Here is a 17,807-nt window from a genome sequence, read left to right as displayed (position 1 = left end):
AGCCTAGCACTAGGTCTGGGAGGAACACAACAGAAAGGGACACAACCTTGGGCTGCTTCTCAGCAGACCCATGGACACCCGCATGGGTGGCACTTAGGTTTGCTGTGACCACACGGGCCTTACTTGCTTCGGCAGTCACCTCCTTTGGGACAGAGCACACACTCAAGGGCAATGGAGCCTGACCAAACCTGACCCTCAGGGCTTCTACTCCAACAGCTGTGGAGCAGACACCACCCTGACAGGGCTGTGACAGCCACAGAGCAGAAAGGAGGCCCCACCCAACATCCAGTGCAGGCTATAGATGCACAACACCAATCACATCCTCTGTCTAAGGAAGAATGGCCAGCACACTCTGAGGAAAGACGTGGCTGGCATCCATACCATAAATAGCCTTCTCACCAAAAATACTGGAATCACACAGTCTACAAAGGGATGCTCCCACAGAAAACACCCCTTCAAGACCAGAGTAGATCACTTTCTCTGTCTCTATGAATTTAGGAGAAACAGTTAAGTAAAATGAAAAAGCATAGGAACTCTTCCCAGTTAAAAGAATAAGAGAAACCCCCTGAAAAAACAGATAATGAAATAGACCTCACCAGTCTATTAAACCCAAGTTCAAAAAGGAGGTAAGAAAAATGCTAAAGAATTAATAAAGATTATCAATAGAAATGAAGATTAAACAATGAACCAGAAACTATAAAGAGGAACCAGGCAAAATTAGACAACTCAACGGCTGAGATAAAAACCAATCTAGAAGCAATGAATAGCGCAGTAAATAACATAGAAGAACAAATAAGTGATCTGGAAGACAGAATAATGGAAATAACCCAATCACAACAGCAGACAGAAAGAAAAGTGAAAAAAATGAAAGCAACATATGGGGCCTATGAGATAATACAAAGTGTGCCAATCTACACATAGCAGGGGTTCCAGAAGGAGAAGAGAGAGGGAAGGGGATCTAAAGTGTATTTGAAGAAATTATGGCTGAAAACTTCCCAAACCTAAAGAAGAAAACAGATATCCAGGTACAGGAAGCACAAAGGGTCCCAAACAAGATGAAACTAAACAGACCCACACTAAGACATATCATAATTAAAATGGCAAGAGTTAAAGAGAGGATTCTAAAGGTAGCAAGAGAAAGATTCAGCTTATTTCTCTGCAGAAACTTTGCAGGCCAGAGGGAGTGTCATGATATAATCAAAGTCTTGAAAGGGAAAAACCTGCAACCTAAGATACTCTACACTTGGCAACATTATCATTTAGAATACAAGGAGAGAGAAAAAATTTCTCAGATAAACAAAAACTAAAAGAATTCAGCAATACTAAACCTACCTTAAAAGAAATATTGAGGGAATTCCCTGGTAGTCCAGTTATTGGACTCCACGCTTCCACTGCAGAGGGCATGAGTGTTATCCCTGGTCAGGGAACTAAGCTCCCGCATGCCATGTGGTGCAGCCAGGAAAAAAAAAGAAATATTGAAAGGTCTTCTCTAAATAGAAAAGCAAGAATCTATAGGAAAGGGATAATCCCAATAGGAAAGGCAAATATATAAAAGGATTGAAGATCACTTAAGCCAGTACATAGATTAAAAAACAATCAAAAAATTGTTGTAAAGGTGATTATATCTACAATTAATAGCAAAAGCAAACATGAAGATGTAAAATAGGACATCAAAATCACAAAATTTGGAGGAGGGGACTAAAAAATTGTAGATTGTTTAGAATGTGTTTGCGCTTATATGACTATCAGTTTAAAGCAAGTAGATATAGATATGGGTCAACATACTTGAAAACCAGGGTAACCACAAATTAAAAACATAAAATAGATTCACAAAAACCAAAAAGAAGGAAACTCAAACGTGATATTTAAAAAACCATCAAACCACAAAAGGAAAAACAAAAAAGAAGACATGAACAAAGAAGAACTACAAAATCAACTGGAGAACAAGGTTTAAAATGACAATAAGTACATACCTCTCAATAATTACTTTAAATGTCAATGGACTAAATGCTCTGATCGAAAGACACAGTGGCAGATTGGATAAAAAACAAGAACCTAGGGCTTCCCTGGTGGCGCAGTGGTTGAGAGTCCACCTGCCAATGCAGGGGACACAGGTTCGTGCCCCGGTCTGGGAAGATCCCACATGCCGTGGAGCGGCTGGGCCCGTGAGCCGTGGCCACTGAGCCTGTGCGTCCAGAGCCTGTGCTCCGCAATGGGAGAGGCCACAACAGTGAGAGGCCCGCATACCACAAAAAAAAACAAAACAAGAACCTATAATATGCAGCCTACAAGACACTCACTTCAGGGAGAAAGACACACAGATTGAAAGTGAGGGGATGGAAAAAGATATTTCATGCAAATGGAAATGACAAGAAAACAGGGGTAGGAATACTCATATCAGGCAAAATAGACTTTAAAACAAAGTCCATAAAGAAAAAGAAGGACATTATATAATGATAAAGGGATCACTACAAGAAGAGGATATTATGCTCAATAATACATGCACCCAATATAGGAGCACCTAAATATATAAGACAAATACTAACAGACATAAAGGGAGAAATTGACAGGAATACAATGATAGTAGGAGACTTACACCCTACTGACACCAATGGACAGATCTTCCTCAGTGAGGCAGCAGAGGTCCTAAATGACACAACAGACCAGTTGGACTTAATTGATATCTACAGGACACTACATCTAAAATAAAAACACCAGAATACACCTTCTTTGCGGCGGGCCGTTTCCGACCAGCAGAATAACGAGCCGCCACACGCAAGATTCTTCTCGTATCACACTTTATTGGAGCACAGCTTGGTTGAAGAAAGATGGAAGGAAGACCCCGCAATCCTATAGCAGTCTGCTTATATAGGGATTAAGAACGTGTTGCTCTGTGATTGGCTTTCGCCGATGATGCGATTTGTGAGCCAGCATCGGATAGGTCGCTACTTTAAAACCTCATTAGTATACTTAGCGCAAGCGCAGTGGCCACAGGAAGGATGACTCAGCTTATTTCAGCTTCCTGCCGCGTAGCAGTTAGCTGACCGCGCCCTACATCTCCCCCTTTTTTATTTATTAGAACACCAAGCAGAACATAGCCCGTACGAGGGCAGTTTTCTGTTGGCATGTCTGAGGCACCCTCCTGCGTGCAATGCCAACAAGGGCCGCAGGGTGCAAGGGCTGCCTCAGAATAATGGCTGATTCCCTATAGAGGTGCGATGGCAACAAAGCCTCTCTGTGCAAGGGCAATCAGGACAATGGATGACTCCCTATAGAGGTGCAATGGCAACAAAGCCTCTCTGTGCAAGGGCAATCAGGACAATGGATGACTCCCTATAGAGGTGCAATGGCAACAAAGCCTCTCTGTGCAAGGGCAATCAGGACAATGGATGACTCCCTATAGAGGTGCAATGGCAACAAGGCCTCTCTGTGCAAGGGCAATCAGGACAATGGATGACTCCCTATAGAGGTGCAATGGCAACAAGGCCTCTCTGTGCAAGGGCAATCAGGACAATGGATGACTCCCTATAGAGGTGCAATGGCAACAAGGCCTCTCTGTGCAAGGGCAATCAGGACAATGGATGACTCCCTATAGAGGTGCAATGGCAACAAAGCCTCTCTGTGCAAGGGCAATCAGGACAATGGATGACTCCCTATAGAGGTGCAATGGCAACAAGGCCTCTCTGTGCAAGGGCAATCAGGACAATGGATGACTCCCTATAGAGGTGCAATGGCAACAAGGCCTCTCTGTGCAAGGGCAATCAGGACAATGGATGACTCCCTATAGAGGTGCAATGGCAACAAGGCCTCTCTGTGCAAGGGCAATCAGGACAATGGATGACTCCCTATAGAGGTGCAATGGCAACAAGGCCTCTCTGTGCAAGGGCAATCAGGACAATGGATGACTCCCTATAGAGGTGCAATGGCAACAAGGCCTCTCTGTGCAAGGGCAATCATTTCGAATTATTCAGGGCGGAGAGCCAGGCTGCGGGAGAATCTCCTTCATTAATAGCCAGAAGTGCCTGAGTGAGCAGGACCCTATCTCGATGTGCCCTGATGCGCACACGACAGACCAACCAGAGACACAGCATAATCCCAAATACACAGCAGACTCCAAAGATTCCTACCCCCACCCACTCCCCAAAGAAGGAAAAGGCAGAAGAGAGCCAAGAGGCAAAATCTCCAAAGGCAACGGGCTCCAGCCCGGCAGCACTCAGTTGCACAATCTGAATAATCCTTTGTGGAATTCCAACTAATACAAAGACTTCGATTAAGAATCATCAGGAACATCCAGCTCAGCATCTTCTCCGAAGTTTTCTTCAACAATTCTCGTCAGTCTTGATGGCACCCAGATCGGATCTTGATCCTGACTGGACTACTCACCGACGGTTCACTCCGTGTGTCGAGTTCTGAATCGGTCCTCCATGCAGGGCGCGAAGTTCCCGGGTTTCGGCACCACTTGCGGCGGGCCGTTTCCGACCAGCAGAGTAACGAGCCGCCACACGCAAGATTCTTCTCGTATCACACTTTATTGGAGCACAGCTTGGTTGAAGAAAGATGGAAGGAAGACCCCGCAATCCTATAGCAGTCTGCTTATATAGGGATTAAGAACATGTGTTGCTCTGTGATTGGCTTTCGCCGATGATGCGATTTGTGAGCCAGCATCGGATAGGTCGCTACTTTACAACCTCATTAGTATACTTAGCGCAAGCGCAGTGGCCACAGGAAGGATGACTCAGCTTATTTCAGCTTCCTGCCGCGTAGCAGTTAGCTGACCGCGCCCTACACTTCTTTTCAAACGCACATGGAACATTCTCTAGGATAGACCACTTCCCAGGTTACAAAACAAGCATCAAGCACTTTAAGAGAATATAAATTATTTCAATCATCTTTTCTGACCACAACAGTATGAAACGAGAAATCAACCACAGAAAGAAAAATGGGGGAAAAAATGAACACATGGAGACTAAACAACATGCTACTAAAAAACCCAATGGGTTAACAATGAAATCAAAGAAGAAATCAGAAAATACCTCGAGACAAACAACAATGGAAACACAAACTTACACAATCTATGGAATGCAGCAAAAACAGTTTCAAGAGGGAAGTTCACAGCAATACAGGCCTTCCTCAAAAACAAGAAAAATCTCAAACAACCTAACCTACCACCTAAAAGAATTAGAAAAACAACAAGCAAAACCTAAAGTCAGCAGAAGGAAATAAGAAAGATCAGAGAGGGAATAGAGATTTTTTAAAAACCCAGAAAAGAGCAATAAAACCAAGAACCAGTTTTTTGAAAAGATAACCCAAATTGACAAACGACTAGCCAGGCTCACCAAGAAGAAAAGAGAGGACCCAAAGAAACAAAATAAGAAATGAAAGAGGAGAAATAACAACTGATACCACAGAAATACAAAAAATCATAAGAGAATACTGTGAACAGTTATATGCCAACAAATTGGACAACGCAGAAGAAATGGACAAGTTTTTAGAAACATACAGCCTGGCAAAACTGAATCAAGAAGAAACAGATAATTTGAACAGACCAGATAATTTGAACAGACCAATCACTAGAAGTAAAATAGAATCTGTAATGAAAAAAACTCCCTGCAAACAGAAGTCCAGAACCGGACTGCTTCACTGGGGAATTCTACCAAATATACAAAGAAGAACTTATACTAGCCTTCTCAAACTATTCCAAAAGATTTAAGAGGAGGTAACACTCCCAAAGTCATTATATGAAGCCACCATCACCCTGATGCCAAAACCAGACAAAGACACTACACAAAAAGAAAATTACAGGCCAGTATCTTTGATGAATATAGATGCAAAAATCCTCAATAAAATATTAGCAAACTGAATCCAACAATACATAAAAAGGATCATACACCATGATCAAGTTGGATTCATTCCTAGGTCACAAAGGTGGCTCACATGCAAAATCAATGTGTTACACCACATCAACAAAGGGAAAGACAAAAACCACATGATCATCTCAACAGATGCAGAAGAAGCATTTGATAAAATTCTACATCCATTCATGATAAAAACTCTCACCAAAGTGGGTATAGAGGGAACATATCCCAACATTATAAAAGCCATTATGACAAACCAACAGCCAATATAATGTTAAATGGTAAAAAGCTGAAAGCCTTCCCACTAAAATCTGGAAAAAGACAAGGATGCCCACTCTCTCACCATTTCTATTCAACATAGTATTGGAAATCCTAGCCACAGCAATCATAGAAGAAATAAAAGGTATCCAAATTGGAAGCAAAGAGGTAAAACTGTCACTATTTGCAGATGACATGATACTCTATATGGAGAACCCTAAAGACTCCAGACAAAAACTGTTGGAACTAATAAATGAATTCAGCAAGGTAGCAGGATACAAGATTAATATATAGAAATCTGTTCCATTTCCTTACACCAACGATATAAGTAAAAAAAAAAAAAAAAAAACCTGTTTAAAATCACATCAATAAAATGAAATACCTAGGAATAAACTTTACCAAGAAGTGAAAAACCTATATGCTGAAAACTATAAAACATTAATAAAGGATTAATAAAGGATGATTCAAAGAAATGGAAAGATATCTCATGCTCTTGGATTAGAAAAATTAATGTTGTTAAAATGGACATACTACCCAAAGCAATGTATAGATTTAATGTGATCCCTATCAAATTTCCTGTGACATTTTTCACAGAACTAGAAAAAAAAATCCCAAAATTTATATGGAACCACCGAAGACCCAGAATTTTCAAAGCAATTCCAAGGAAAAAGAACAAAGCTGCAGGCATAAACCTTCCAGAATTCAGACTACAATACAAAGCTGAAATAATCAAAACAGCATGGTACTGGCACAAAAACATACATATAGATCAGTGGAACAGATAGAGAGCCCAGAAATAAACCCACGCACCTACAGTCAATTAATCTGCAACAAAGGAAGCAAGAATATACAATGGAGAAAAGACAATCTCTTCAGCAAATGGTTCTGAGAAAGCTGGACAGCCACATGTAAATCAGTGAAGTTAGAACACTCCGTCACACCATATACAAAAATAAACTCAAGATGGTTTAAAGACCTAAACGTAAGACATGACACCATGAAATTCCTAGAAGAGAACATAGGCAAAACATTCTTGGACATAAATCGTAGCAATATTTTCTTAGATCAGTCTCCCAAAGCAAAAGAAATAAAAGCAAAAGTAAACAAATGGTATCTAATCAAACTTAAAAGCTTTTGTACAGCAAAGGAAACCATCAACAAAATGAAAAGACAACTTATGGAATGGGAGAAAATATTTGCAAATGATGAAACCGACAAGGGGTTAATATCCAAAATACACAAACAGCTCATACAACTCAGTATCAAAAAAACAAACAACCCAATCAAAAAGTGGACAGAAGACCTAAATAGTCATTTCTCCAAAGAAGACAAACAGATGACCAATCAGCACATGAAAAGAGGCTCAACATTGTTAATTATTAAAGAAATGCAAATCAATACCACTATGAGGTATCATCACCTTACACTGGTCAGAATGACTATCATCAAAAAATATACTATCTCCAAAAAAGTCTACTATCATCAAAAAGTCTACATCTGGAGAATGTGTGGAGAAAAGGGAACCCTCCTGCACTGTTGGTAGGAATGTAAATTGGTGTAGCCACTATGGAGAACAGTGTGGAGGTTATTTAATAAACTCAAAATAGAGCTACCATATAGTCCAGCAATCCCACTCCTGGGCATATATCCCCAAAAGATGAAAACTCTAATTCAGAAGGATACATATGCACCCCAGTGTTCATAACAGCACTATTTACAATAGCCCAAATGTGGAAACAACCCAAGTGCCCATCAACAGATGATTGGTTTAGGAAGATACACACACACACACACACACACACACACACACACAAACACACACACAATGGAATATTACTGAGCCATAAAAAATGAAATATTGCCATTTGCAGCAACATGGATGGACCTATATAATATATATGTGAATCACTTTGCTGTACACGTGAAACTAACACTATTGGAAATCAACTATATTTCGGTTTTTAAAAAGTGGGAAGAGGTTTGGGGGTTTTGATGCCCAGAAGATACCAGTTCAAACTGGTCTCATATTTCTTGGGAATTATACTTACCCAGAATGAGCACTGCATTGCCTTGGGCCAGAATCGCTTCCCCAGAGCCATGCAGAGCAGATCTCTTGGACCAGCCCTCCCTGGATCCTTGCTCCTAGGCAGCCAGAAGTTCCCTCTTGGAAGATGGATGGGTTTATAGGGTAAAGGGCCACGGATATCATTGCTTTCTAGAAAATATCAAACTTGCAGCTTGAAGTTGGAGCTGACCCATCATGACCTATAGGAAATTAGTAAAGGAAAGGCTGTTCTACATTTGGAGTTCTCCCAGTGGCTCTCCCTTAACACCACCGCTAAGACACACTATGCGAGCCTGATGCTGGAAACTTTGAGTTTAGAGGACAGAGTAAGTAGGTTTCCATCTGCTTTTAAGAAGTGTCTTTCAGAGACTCTAATGCTATTTCATTCAAATTAGAATTGTCTCTTTTTATGAAAAGAGCAAAACCCTCACCAATTTAAGTAACAACTGAAAGAATAAAACAAAGATTTGGGCGTGTAGAAAAATTCCTTGTGGAGCCATTTGCTCCAGGGTGCACACACAGGATGAAAAAGGTCAGGAAAAGTGCAAAACATGTTAAACAAATCATGGTATTTGTATATTGATAGAAAGGGTGAGTGCACAAACAGATTGTTTTCAAGCTGTAAACATTGAACATTTGCCAATTTCTTATCTTAATCCGTGCTCCACTCTACCCCATCTCTCCAACCCAGATAAGCAAGTTTAATTTCAACTTATTAGATTCTCAGGGAGGAAAAAATGTAAAATAAAGTAGAAAAGAATGTGAAAAGGGGACAGGGAGAGTTCTTGACAGGAATAGATACTCCAAGTTAAAAAGAGAGATACTCAAATTTAGAAAGAACCTTAGCAATGATCTAGTCTGATCTGTTTCCTAACATAGCAATCCCTCTCCAACCTAGAAAGGTTCTCACCTTCTCCCAAGACAGCCCAATCTATGCATAGAAAACTTTAATTTTTAGAAAGATCTTTTTCATAAAGGATGAAGCTCTTCTCCCACTAACTCCTAACCACTGGTCCTGTTTCTGCTCCTTGGAACAAAACAGAATAAATCTAAGCTCTGTATTAACAGGTTTTCCCCACATATACCCATGCCTTACCTTAGAGGTTTTATCAGCCAGAGTCCCAGCAGGTAACAGATGGCTGAGCCCAACCAAAAGCTCAGGATACAGGAGAGGAGCTTGTGGATGCTCCATTCCGATCAGCCTTGTAGAGCCGAGGGCAGGCGAGAAGTCTGGAGGTGGATAAGCGAGGCAAGGAGAAGACATTCAGCCCAGAGATATTCCCTTCACCAAAGCAACTACCCTCGGTTCTTCATTCATCCTGGATGCCCATGGTCTCCATTAGTTTCTATCACACAGCTCACCTCTAATTTAAAATAAGGGGAAAAAGAACACAGATGATGGCATATTGAATCATTTTGTTTTAGGAACCTTAGAACCTAAGTGACCTTGGGTGGGTACTTGAGAGTCCTTGGATATAAAGGATCTCAAACAGATGCATAGCTAGGCACTGAGCCATAGTAGGCAGCTCAACCAATAGCTTTCTTATTGTATATCTACTCCTTCTTCTCTCTGTAACTACATACAGGCAAGAAGTGGTGGTGGTGGGGGCAGGTCGAGAAAGGAAGGGGGAGGAAGAGAAGGAAGAGAGGAAGGAAGGGTGGAAGGCAGTCTGAATTGTGTGTGTGTGTGTGTATGTATATATATGCAAGTATCCCGCCCTCACTGTTTTTACCCACCTGTTCTCCTAGTTTAAAAAAAAAAAAGGTATTTTCTTAGAAACAATTTTGTTCTTGAAAAATGAATCTACCTCAGCCAATGACAAAGTAAAAGAGAAAGGACCAGTTTAAATGTGGGTGAGTCTTTTGAGAGACACTGTGATATGAAGGAAAGCACGTGACTTTTGTAGTCAGACAGACCTGGGTGTGCATCTCTGCCCTGCGGCTGCTGCTGGGAGATCTTGGTGGGGCTTTCTGAGTCTTGCTTTCTTCACCTGGAAAATAGGGATTTTAATACCTACCTCTGTGACTGTTAGGCAGGTTAAGTAGATGGAGTGAAGTACCTAGTATCCCAACTGTCATACAGTAGGCATCTAATAAGTTTTCGTTGCCTTTCTCCTCCTCTCTTCCATTGGAATTAGGTATTTGCTAAGTGAGGAGAAGGTCAGTCACATGCATTCATATGAACATATGCCTGAAAATGGGCTCAAGCAGTTAAGAAATGTCTTACCAGCAAACATCCGTGCTGCCCTACAAAGGCAGGTCTACAAAAATATATTGGAAATTTCAAAAAAGTATACATCAGACATGATGAGAAACTTGAGGGGTTTCTTCCCTTTGAATTGATTTGTTAAAGTTAGATTTCTTTTTCCTACTTATTACCATCAGACTTGGCCGGTCCCTATCTGTAGCTAGTTCTGCAGCATCTGTGTCTCTTGTAGGTTTTCCCCAATTATTGCCTGTGAAGTCTGCACTGAATCTGTTCCAGCCATACTTAGCTTTAGACATGGCCCAGACTCTGGGCAGGAGGTGGTTTGGATAAAGGGGCCCATTCAGAGGTGGGAGCAGACATACCAGAAGACACTACTCATCCCCAGGGCAAGCACCTGGAGGCTTTTATGGACTTTTGAAAATGAAGTCCTAGTGGGCCGACACTTCCTGCAGGGTGTCAGCCCTTGCCAGCCCTACTCATCCTGAAAAGGAAGACTGAGAAAGCAGCCTCCAGGAATATGGTTCATCTCTGCTGTGGAGATAATCATCCTATTAGTGGGCACTTGTGAAGCAAAGGTGCAAAGAACTGATTCCTGCCCTCCCACCCTGAACCCTGAACCTTAGCCAGGAACCATCCCCACGTTCTACACGGGATGCTCCCGTAGAGCAGCACATACAAGTATTGGCTTCAGATGAGAACTGGAGTCTGCTGGTCCTCAGAATGCCACTCCCTAATGTATTCTGCCTGGTGCACTTGACCTCAGAAACCACGTTCGCTCACCATATGGCAAGAGACCACACCTGTTTCCACATCTTTCTCTCTCGTTCCCTTTCCCACCGCAGCCACCTCTGCCTGTGTTACCTTCCCAAGAGCCTAGGGGAGGGCCAGCTGGCCGGCAGCAAGTGGCCTGATCCAGACACCTCCATAGCAACCTCTGGCTGGTATCACATATGCGGTGTCTTCTGGTTTTTTCTGCAGATGAAAATGAATGCCTCAGTGCTCACATTTGCGGAGGAGCCTCCTGCCACAACACACTGGGGAGCTACAAGTGCATGTGTCCTGCTGGCTTCCAGTACGAACAGTTCAGTGGTGGGTGCCAAGACATCAACGAATGTGGCTCTTCTCAGGCCCCCTGCAGTTACGGCTGTTCCAATACCGAGGGCGGCTACCTCTGTGCCTGTCCACCTGGCTACTTCCGAATAGGCCAAGGGTAAGCACTGCTAGCCATGGTCGTGGTTGGAGGCTTTCTCATTCATAACATAATTAAGTATATTTAATTCAAAATGACCTGTCCTAGTAGAGTAGAACCATACTTTTTATGATTCTTGAGTTAATTCCAATTAGTGCTGCAAAGGTTTTAGGTTATTTTATTTGAAAGGGGACATCTAGGTTTCTGGAAATTCATAGAATGTCAAACAAAATAATGAAATGACATTGTAAATACCTCGCTCTATGGCTTACCTGTCTCATTCTCTTGATCTTCACATCTTGTTGGAAAGCGATTCATCTCTCAGGAAATACAGGGGCTGCGACCTGTGACAGAACTGGACTCAGGCTGCACTTTGCTGATGCAGCCTTCTCCTGGGGCAAGCAGGATTCTGTCTTGACTTAAAATGCCTTCTCATCCAGCTCCTGTTAGGATAAACCAAAAAGATACCTTTTGTGGAGTCCTTTACAGTTTTAAAGTGTATTTTACATTTCAGACTTAAATGTACATTCAAAATTGCCAAAAGAGCATTAAATATAAGAGTTAAGAGAATTACTGTATTTTCCAGGTAGAATACTTCACCACATTGTACGTGTGAGAGCTGGGGCAGGAAAGATGCGTTTTTATTCTACTCAGTAATTTAAGAGTTAGTGTTAAGTTTTCAAAGTTTCGGTCTTCTTCCCCACTGAATTCATCTGGACTTGGTTGTCTCGGTTCTGGCTACTCTGTGTAGGAGCTCAAATTTTAACTTTTTAATTAGGAACACAGACATTAAATATACATACACATATATATACACACCAACACACACACTTATATATACTCCCCCACACACACAAAGTCACATATTCCACAACACACACTTACGTGTATATATCCAATTGTTAATTTTGTGTTCTTTGATTTCTTGACACACAAACATCAAGTGATTCATTTTGGGGTGTGTAGAAGGTAAAAGAATGTTTCATGGGAAGCACACAGAATGCCAGCAATAGGACTCAAATTTCCAGATGTTTGTGTCTGGCTCTCAGTAGACTCATTCTTTATAAGTTTAATGCCAGAACCATTTTCCCAGCAAAAACTGTGACACTCCAAACTGGCTTCTGGCCAGTGGGACTTTATAGTCACACTTCTTGTAAGTGGTGTTCCAGGGATATGAAAATACTGGAAGGGAGTTCTCAGAAAGGAGCCAAAAGCCTGTGAATTTGGGGTTTGCCTTCCAATAATTTAATCATTATGTGAAAGCACACACATACAGGATGAGCATTTATCATTTCGTCCATTTTATTGTTCCTGCACATTTCATGGTGCAAGATTAAAGGACAAGGAAATGTGTCGGGCTCAGCAGGATTACAGAAAGTATTAGAAACCTGGAAATTGCTGCAAAATACAAAGTTTCTTCTTATTGGCATTATATTTTGAATCTTAAAGGCATAAAGGAACATGGGTTATAAAGAATAGATCAACTAATACAGAAAGAGAAAACGGTATTTGTTCTACATTATGGACCCAGTAGTGGACCCAGCAGTAGAGATCTACCCATTTATAACAGTTTGGGCTCCTCCGTGAGTCACTAGGGTGGACCCTACCCCAATGCAAAGATTCTTTTAGGATCATTCAGATATTTCAACACATTTTGAAAGAGGAGCCTGGTAAATACATTCCAAGTGGCCTATGAAATAGTAAGCAGAATAACAAAACAAGGTACTTGTGAAACATGCAAGCCTCCCTCCATAACTTGGCTTTAAAAACTGAAAGGCAAAGAAAAACAGCTGAACTAGTTTTCTCTTGGGCATGGGTTTGTTTATCCAGCCTCACATGAGTCAGAGCCAGTGGACCTAGTGGTTTTGAATGATTTGAAGCAATTTCCCACAGTTGGGCAAGCTTTGATACATGTATCTTATACATTGCATACCCTCAATTTATATCTAAATCAACCTCAGGTGTCACCTAGCGCTTTCTTCTTATCTCCAGGAGGAGCTTCAGCCAAAGTGAGAGGTCTGATAAGTGAGAGGATAAGTGAGAGGAGAGACTGCTCAGAAGCTGGAGTGGTGAAGGCTGGTGACAGCGGTGGTGGTGGAAGTGGAGGTGGCAGTGATAGTATCAGTTAAGCAGCAAGAGGGCAAGGAACGGAACAGTGATGTCTCATCCCTTTCTCACTCAGGTGGAGCCTGTTTCATAAAAAGAAGGCATTTTTATTGAACCTCCCGAGTCACATGGTCTCCCTCATCCTCTGTTCTTCTCTTGTTTCCACTCCCCGTTTCCTCCCCAGCAGTACAGCAAAACACCTGCCACATTTCATTTGGGAAGTGAAGGGACAAATAAATATGCAAAACGGGGCCTTGAGAAACAGTAAAAAGAAATCAAGTCAACCCAGGGAACTGAGAATTTGAGGCCAAACACCGAGGGCTTCAGTGTTGTTCTCAGAACCGCCGATCATCCAGTGGACAAATAATCAAGGACTGAATGTCACTAGAGAGGGGTCCAGGCTTTACCAGAACTCTCCCTCCTCCATCTCCCAATTCTAACGAAAAACATCTGTTTCCCTTCCACCATAGGCACTGTGTTTCTGGAATGGGCATGGGCCGAGGAAACCCAGAGCCACCTGTCAGTGGTGAAATGGATGACAATTCCCTCTCCCCAGAGGCGTGTTATGAGTGTAAGATCAACGGCTACCCCAAACGGGGCAGGAAGCGGAGAAGCGCAAATGAAACAGAGGCCTCCAACATTGAGGTAGGTCAGAAGGTGGTTTCTCCTGATGTCTCCTATTGCAGAAAGGTTCTCCAGATTCCTATGGTTTCCTCCAAGGGTGCCCCAAAGTGGGAAAAATCTCGCTGAGGAGAAAATCCAGACATTCCCTGAGCTCTAGGCTGTATTTTACAAGGGTCTGTGGGGCTCTCTGGAGTTTCTTGCTGCTTTTAGGGAGTGGCCGTTCGAAGGTTTTCACATACTTGCTCATTTCCTCTGTCTCGCCGAAAAGAAAGTCAAACACCCACCCAAAGTCTGCTGAAAGGACAAGGTCTGAGATCCAGGACAGCAAGTGGGCAGAATAGTGAAGTGACATAGTTCTCCCTACACAGGGATGACAAGTTCTGAAAGCTAGAGACTCCTCTACTGAAAACAGCCATGTGGAGTGTGAGGGAACTTGGATTCTAGACAAAAACAACATGGAGCTCAAGCAGCCTGGTTTTCTTTGCCTACGGCTGCTGCAGCCTTTCCGTCAACTCAGAAATGCAGATACTCACCCAGACCTCTGGCTGCAGGCCCGGAGAATCCAGCACATGTGGTCCCAGAGAGGCAAGCAAGAAGCCAGTGAAAAGCATTGAATATTAGCAGATCATCAGAGCCAGGAAGTAGGTTCATAGGTGTGTCTTTCGGTGGGGATGGTTTTGCGTCACTGAATCAAATTGAAATAAACTGGTTCTTTCTTAGCATCAGTGCTGCAACGCATCTGCTGTGGTTTGGGAAATGACGGACTTGAGGATATGGGGAGGGGGAAGGGTAAGCTGTGACAAAGTGAGAGAGTGGCATGGACATATATACACTGCCAAACGTAAAACAGATAGCTAGTGGGAAGCAGCCGCATAGCACAGAGAGATCAGCTCGGTGGTTTGTGACCACCTAGAGGGGTGGGATAGGGAGGGTGGGAGAGAGGGAGATGCAAGAGGGAAGAGATATGGGAACGTGTATATGTATAACTGATTCACTTTGTTATAAAGCAGAAACTAACACACCATTGTAAAGCAATTATACTCCAATAAAGATGTTAAAAAAAAAAAGCAAGCAGATCATGTGCAGATATCCAAGAAGAAAAAAAAAAAAAAAAACTCGAGTGTACATCTGAATCATCTGGAAGGCTTGTTAAAATGGATTTCTGGGGTTTCCGTGGTGGCGCAGTGGTTGAGAGTCCGCCTGCCAATGAAGGAGACACGGGTTCGTGTCCCGGTCCGGGAAGATCCCACATAACGCGGAGCGGCTAGGCCCGTGAGCCATGGCAGCTGAGCCTGCGCGTCCGGAGCCTGTGCTCCGCAATGGGAGAGGCCACAAGAGTGAGAGGCCCGCGTACCGCGCAAAAAAAAAAAAAAGAAAAGAAAACGGATTTCTGGAAAACATCCGAAGGGTTTCTGATTCACTAGGTCTCAGGTGACACCAAGAGCTTGCATTTCTAACAGATGCCCAGGTGATACTGATGCTGTTGGTAGGGGACCATACTTTGAGACCCACTGCAATAGAAGGCCGCCAAATACAAGTGATTTCAACTTTCTCCTTGACATGTTTATTTTTTAATATTATAAAAATGTGCCAATTTAACATTTGTGGTTTAAGCAGTATTTTATGAATACTCACTTTCAATATAGTATATACATCATGAGAAGAAAGTTGTGTTAGTGTGAGATTTGAGTCACTTTTTCTTTAGTAAGTGGCATATTTACCTTTTATTTAACACATTGCCATATGTCTTTCCAGGATCAGCCTGAGATAGAAGCCAATGTGAGTCTTGCAAGCTGGGATGTTGAGAAGACAGCCGTGTTTGCTTTCAATATTTCCCACATCAATAACAAGGTCCGAATCCTAGAACTCCTTCCAGCCCTTACGACTCTGACGAATCACAACAGATACTTGATTGAATCTGGAAATGAAAACGGCTTCTTTAAAATCAACCAAAAGGAAGGGATCAGCTACCTCCACTTCACAAAGAAGAAGCCAGTGGTTGGAACCTATTCATTACAAATCAGTAGTAGTCCACTTTATAAAAAGAAAGAACTTAATCAGCTAGAAGATAAATATGACAAAGACTACCTCAGTGGTGAACTGGGTGATAATCTGAAGATGAAAATTCAGATTTTGCTTCATTAATTCACCATCCAGAGACCAAATAATTAAAAAACAAAGATAGATAGGTAGAACTGAATTTTTCCCCCAATCAGAATCTTCATATTATAGGTACAGTCTTTCACCACGTAAATTGCTATAAATAAGCACTATTCTTGTATTACAAAAGCAAGGTACAGGTGACTACCCTAGTTCAAAACAACCACTTTCTCAGGCTTCTCATGTATGTAGCTAAGCTACCTTGTCATATGTGTTTATTTTTGAAAACTGGGACATGTATTTCCACTGGGGGTTGGCCATTCATGCTGACGTGCCATCCTTCTAGCAGACGTACAGGAATGTGCTTTCAATTTATGGACTGTTCTATTTTTTCAAATTGTAAAACTTTGCTTCTCCAAATACAAGTATTAGGTTGGCCATTTATAATATCTATTTGGTGCTAGTAAATTCTCAAACTAGATTTATAAATGCACTGTAATATTTACACAACTTAGAAACCAAATTACAAGTATTCAGTTCAAATACTTCATTAATTTCAATCAACCAAAGTTAGTCCAGTAGCTTATCTCAGTTATGAGTATAATACATTACATGTAAATTAAGTGTGTGTATACTGTAATCGTGCTATTTTTTATCATTGAAACATTTATAAACTAGAATAATAATGCCCTTAATGTGAGGGTTTGTAATGGTGCTTATTAAGACCAAAGACTTGTTAAATGTATACACCAAGTGGTAATGAAATTTCTGTGACTGGCCCACACATGCATGGAGGTCTGGGAGGACCAGGAAACAGCCTCAGCAGCCAGAGGATCACCAGTGCATCCTTCATCACACCTGTGCAATATGCCAAGATTACCCTCGGCCATTCCTGTCAACAAGGGGTCCATGTCATAAATGACACAATAAAACAGTCTCTTTTTTAGTGTACCCCTTGGCTTTGTGTTCTTGCATGGATGTGGGATTGGAGGGGCCATTCTGGAGACTAAATAAAGTCTCCTGAAATTAAACTATCCTGGATCTGTTAGTTACAGCATCTAAAGGTGCCAAATATATAACCACTAGAAGAAAATTTAACATATTTGAGTCAGTCCTTTGTTTTATTCATTCAAGACAGCGGAGTTATTTCTCACCAACAAGATATTTAAGACTGCAGCATTATTTCTAAAACGTGACCTAATTAATCCTGTGACTTTTAAACTACTAGATTTCAGTACTTAAAAACGTCAAGTTCATTGTCTTAGAGCACATGCGTTCCATTATAAAAATTTATCATGCCCCCTCCCCTCAAATATACACAGCGCTGGCAAGCTTAGGCGTTCCATCCTTTTTTTCTCCCCTAAACATCTGTTGTTAGTCAGTGCTAGCCTAATTACAAAG

At 41.8% G+C, this 17,807-nt stretch overlaps 1 protein-coding gene across 3 annotated transcripts in view; it reads left to right on the top strand.

Moving 5' to 3' along the window:
- The window catches only part of FBN1 (fibrillin 1), a 256,463-nt gene extending 239,106 nt beyond the window's left edge, over positions 1 to 17,357 (top strand). For all 3 annotated transcript variants that reach the window (XM_060005191.1, XM_060005190.1, XM_060005189.1), the window contains 3 exons: positions 11,366 to 11,597; positions 14,153 to 14,327; positions 16,062 to 17,357. In XM_060005191.1, coding sequence (XP_059861174.1) covers positions 11,366 to 11,597; positions 14,153 to 14,327; positions 16,062 to 16,451 — 797 coding nt within the window. In that variant the 3' untranslated portion in view covers positions 16,452 to 17,357. The remainder of the gene's footprint in view (positions 1 to 11,365; positions 11,598 to 14,152; positions 14,328 to 16,061) is intronic.
- The last annotated feature ends 450 nt before the right edge of the window (positions 17,358 to 17,807 follow it).

The sequence above is a fragment of the Delphinus delphis genome, chromosome 2 (assembly GCF_949987515.2).
Source record: "Delphinus delphis chromosome 2, mDelDel1.2, whole genome shotgun sequence".
Classification (NCBI taxonomy): domain Eukaryota; kingdom Metazoa; phylum Chordata; class Mammalia; order Artiodactyla; family Delphinidae; genus Delphinus; species Delphinus delphis.
This window is presented reverse-complemented; position numbering and strand designations above follow the sequence as displayed.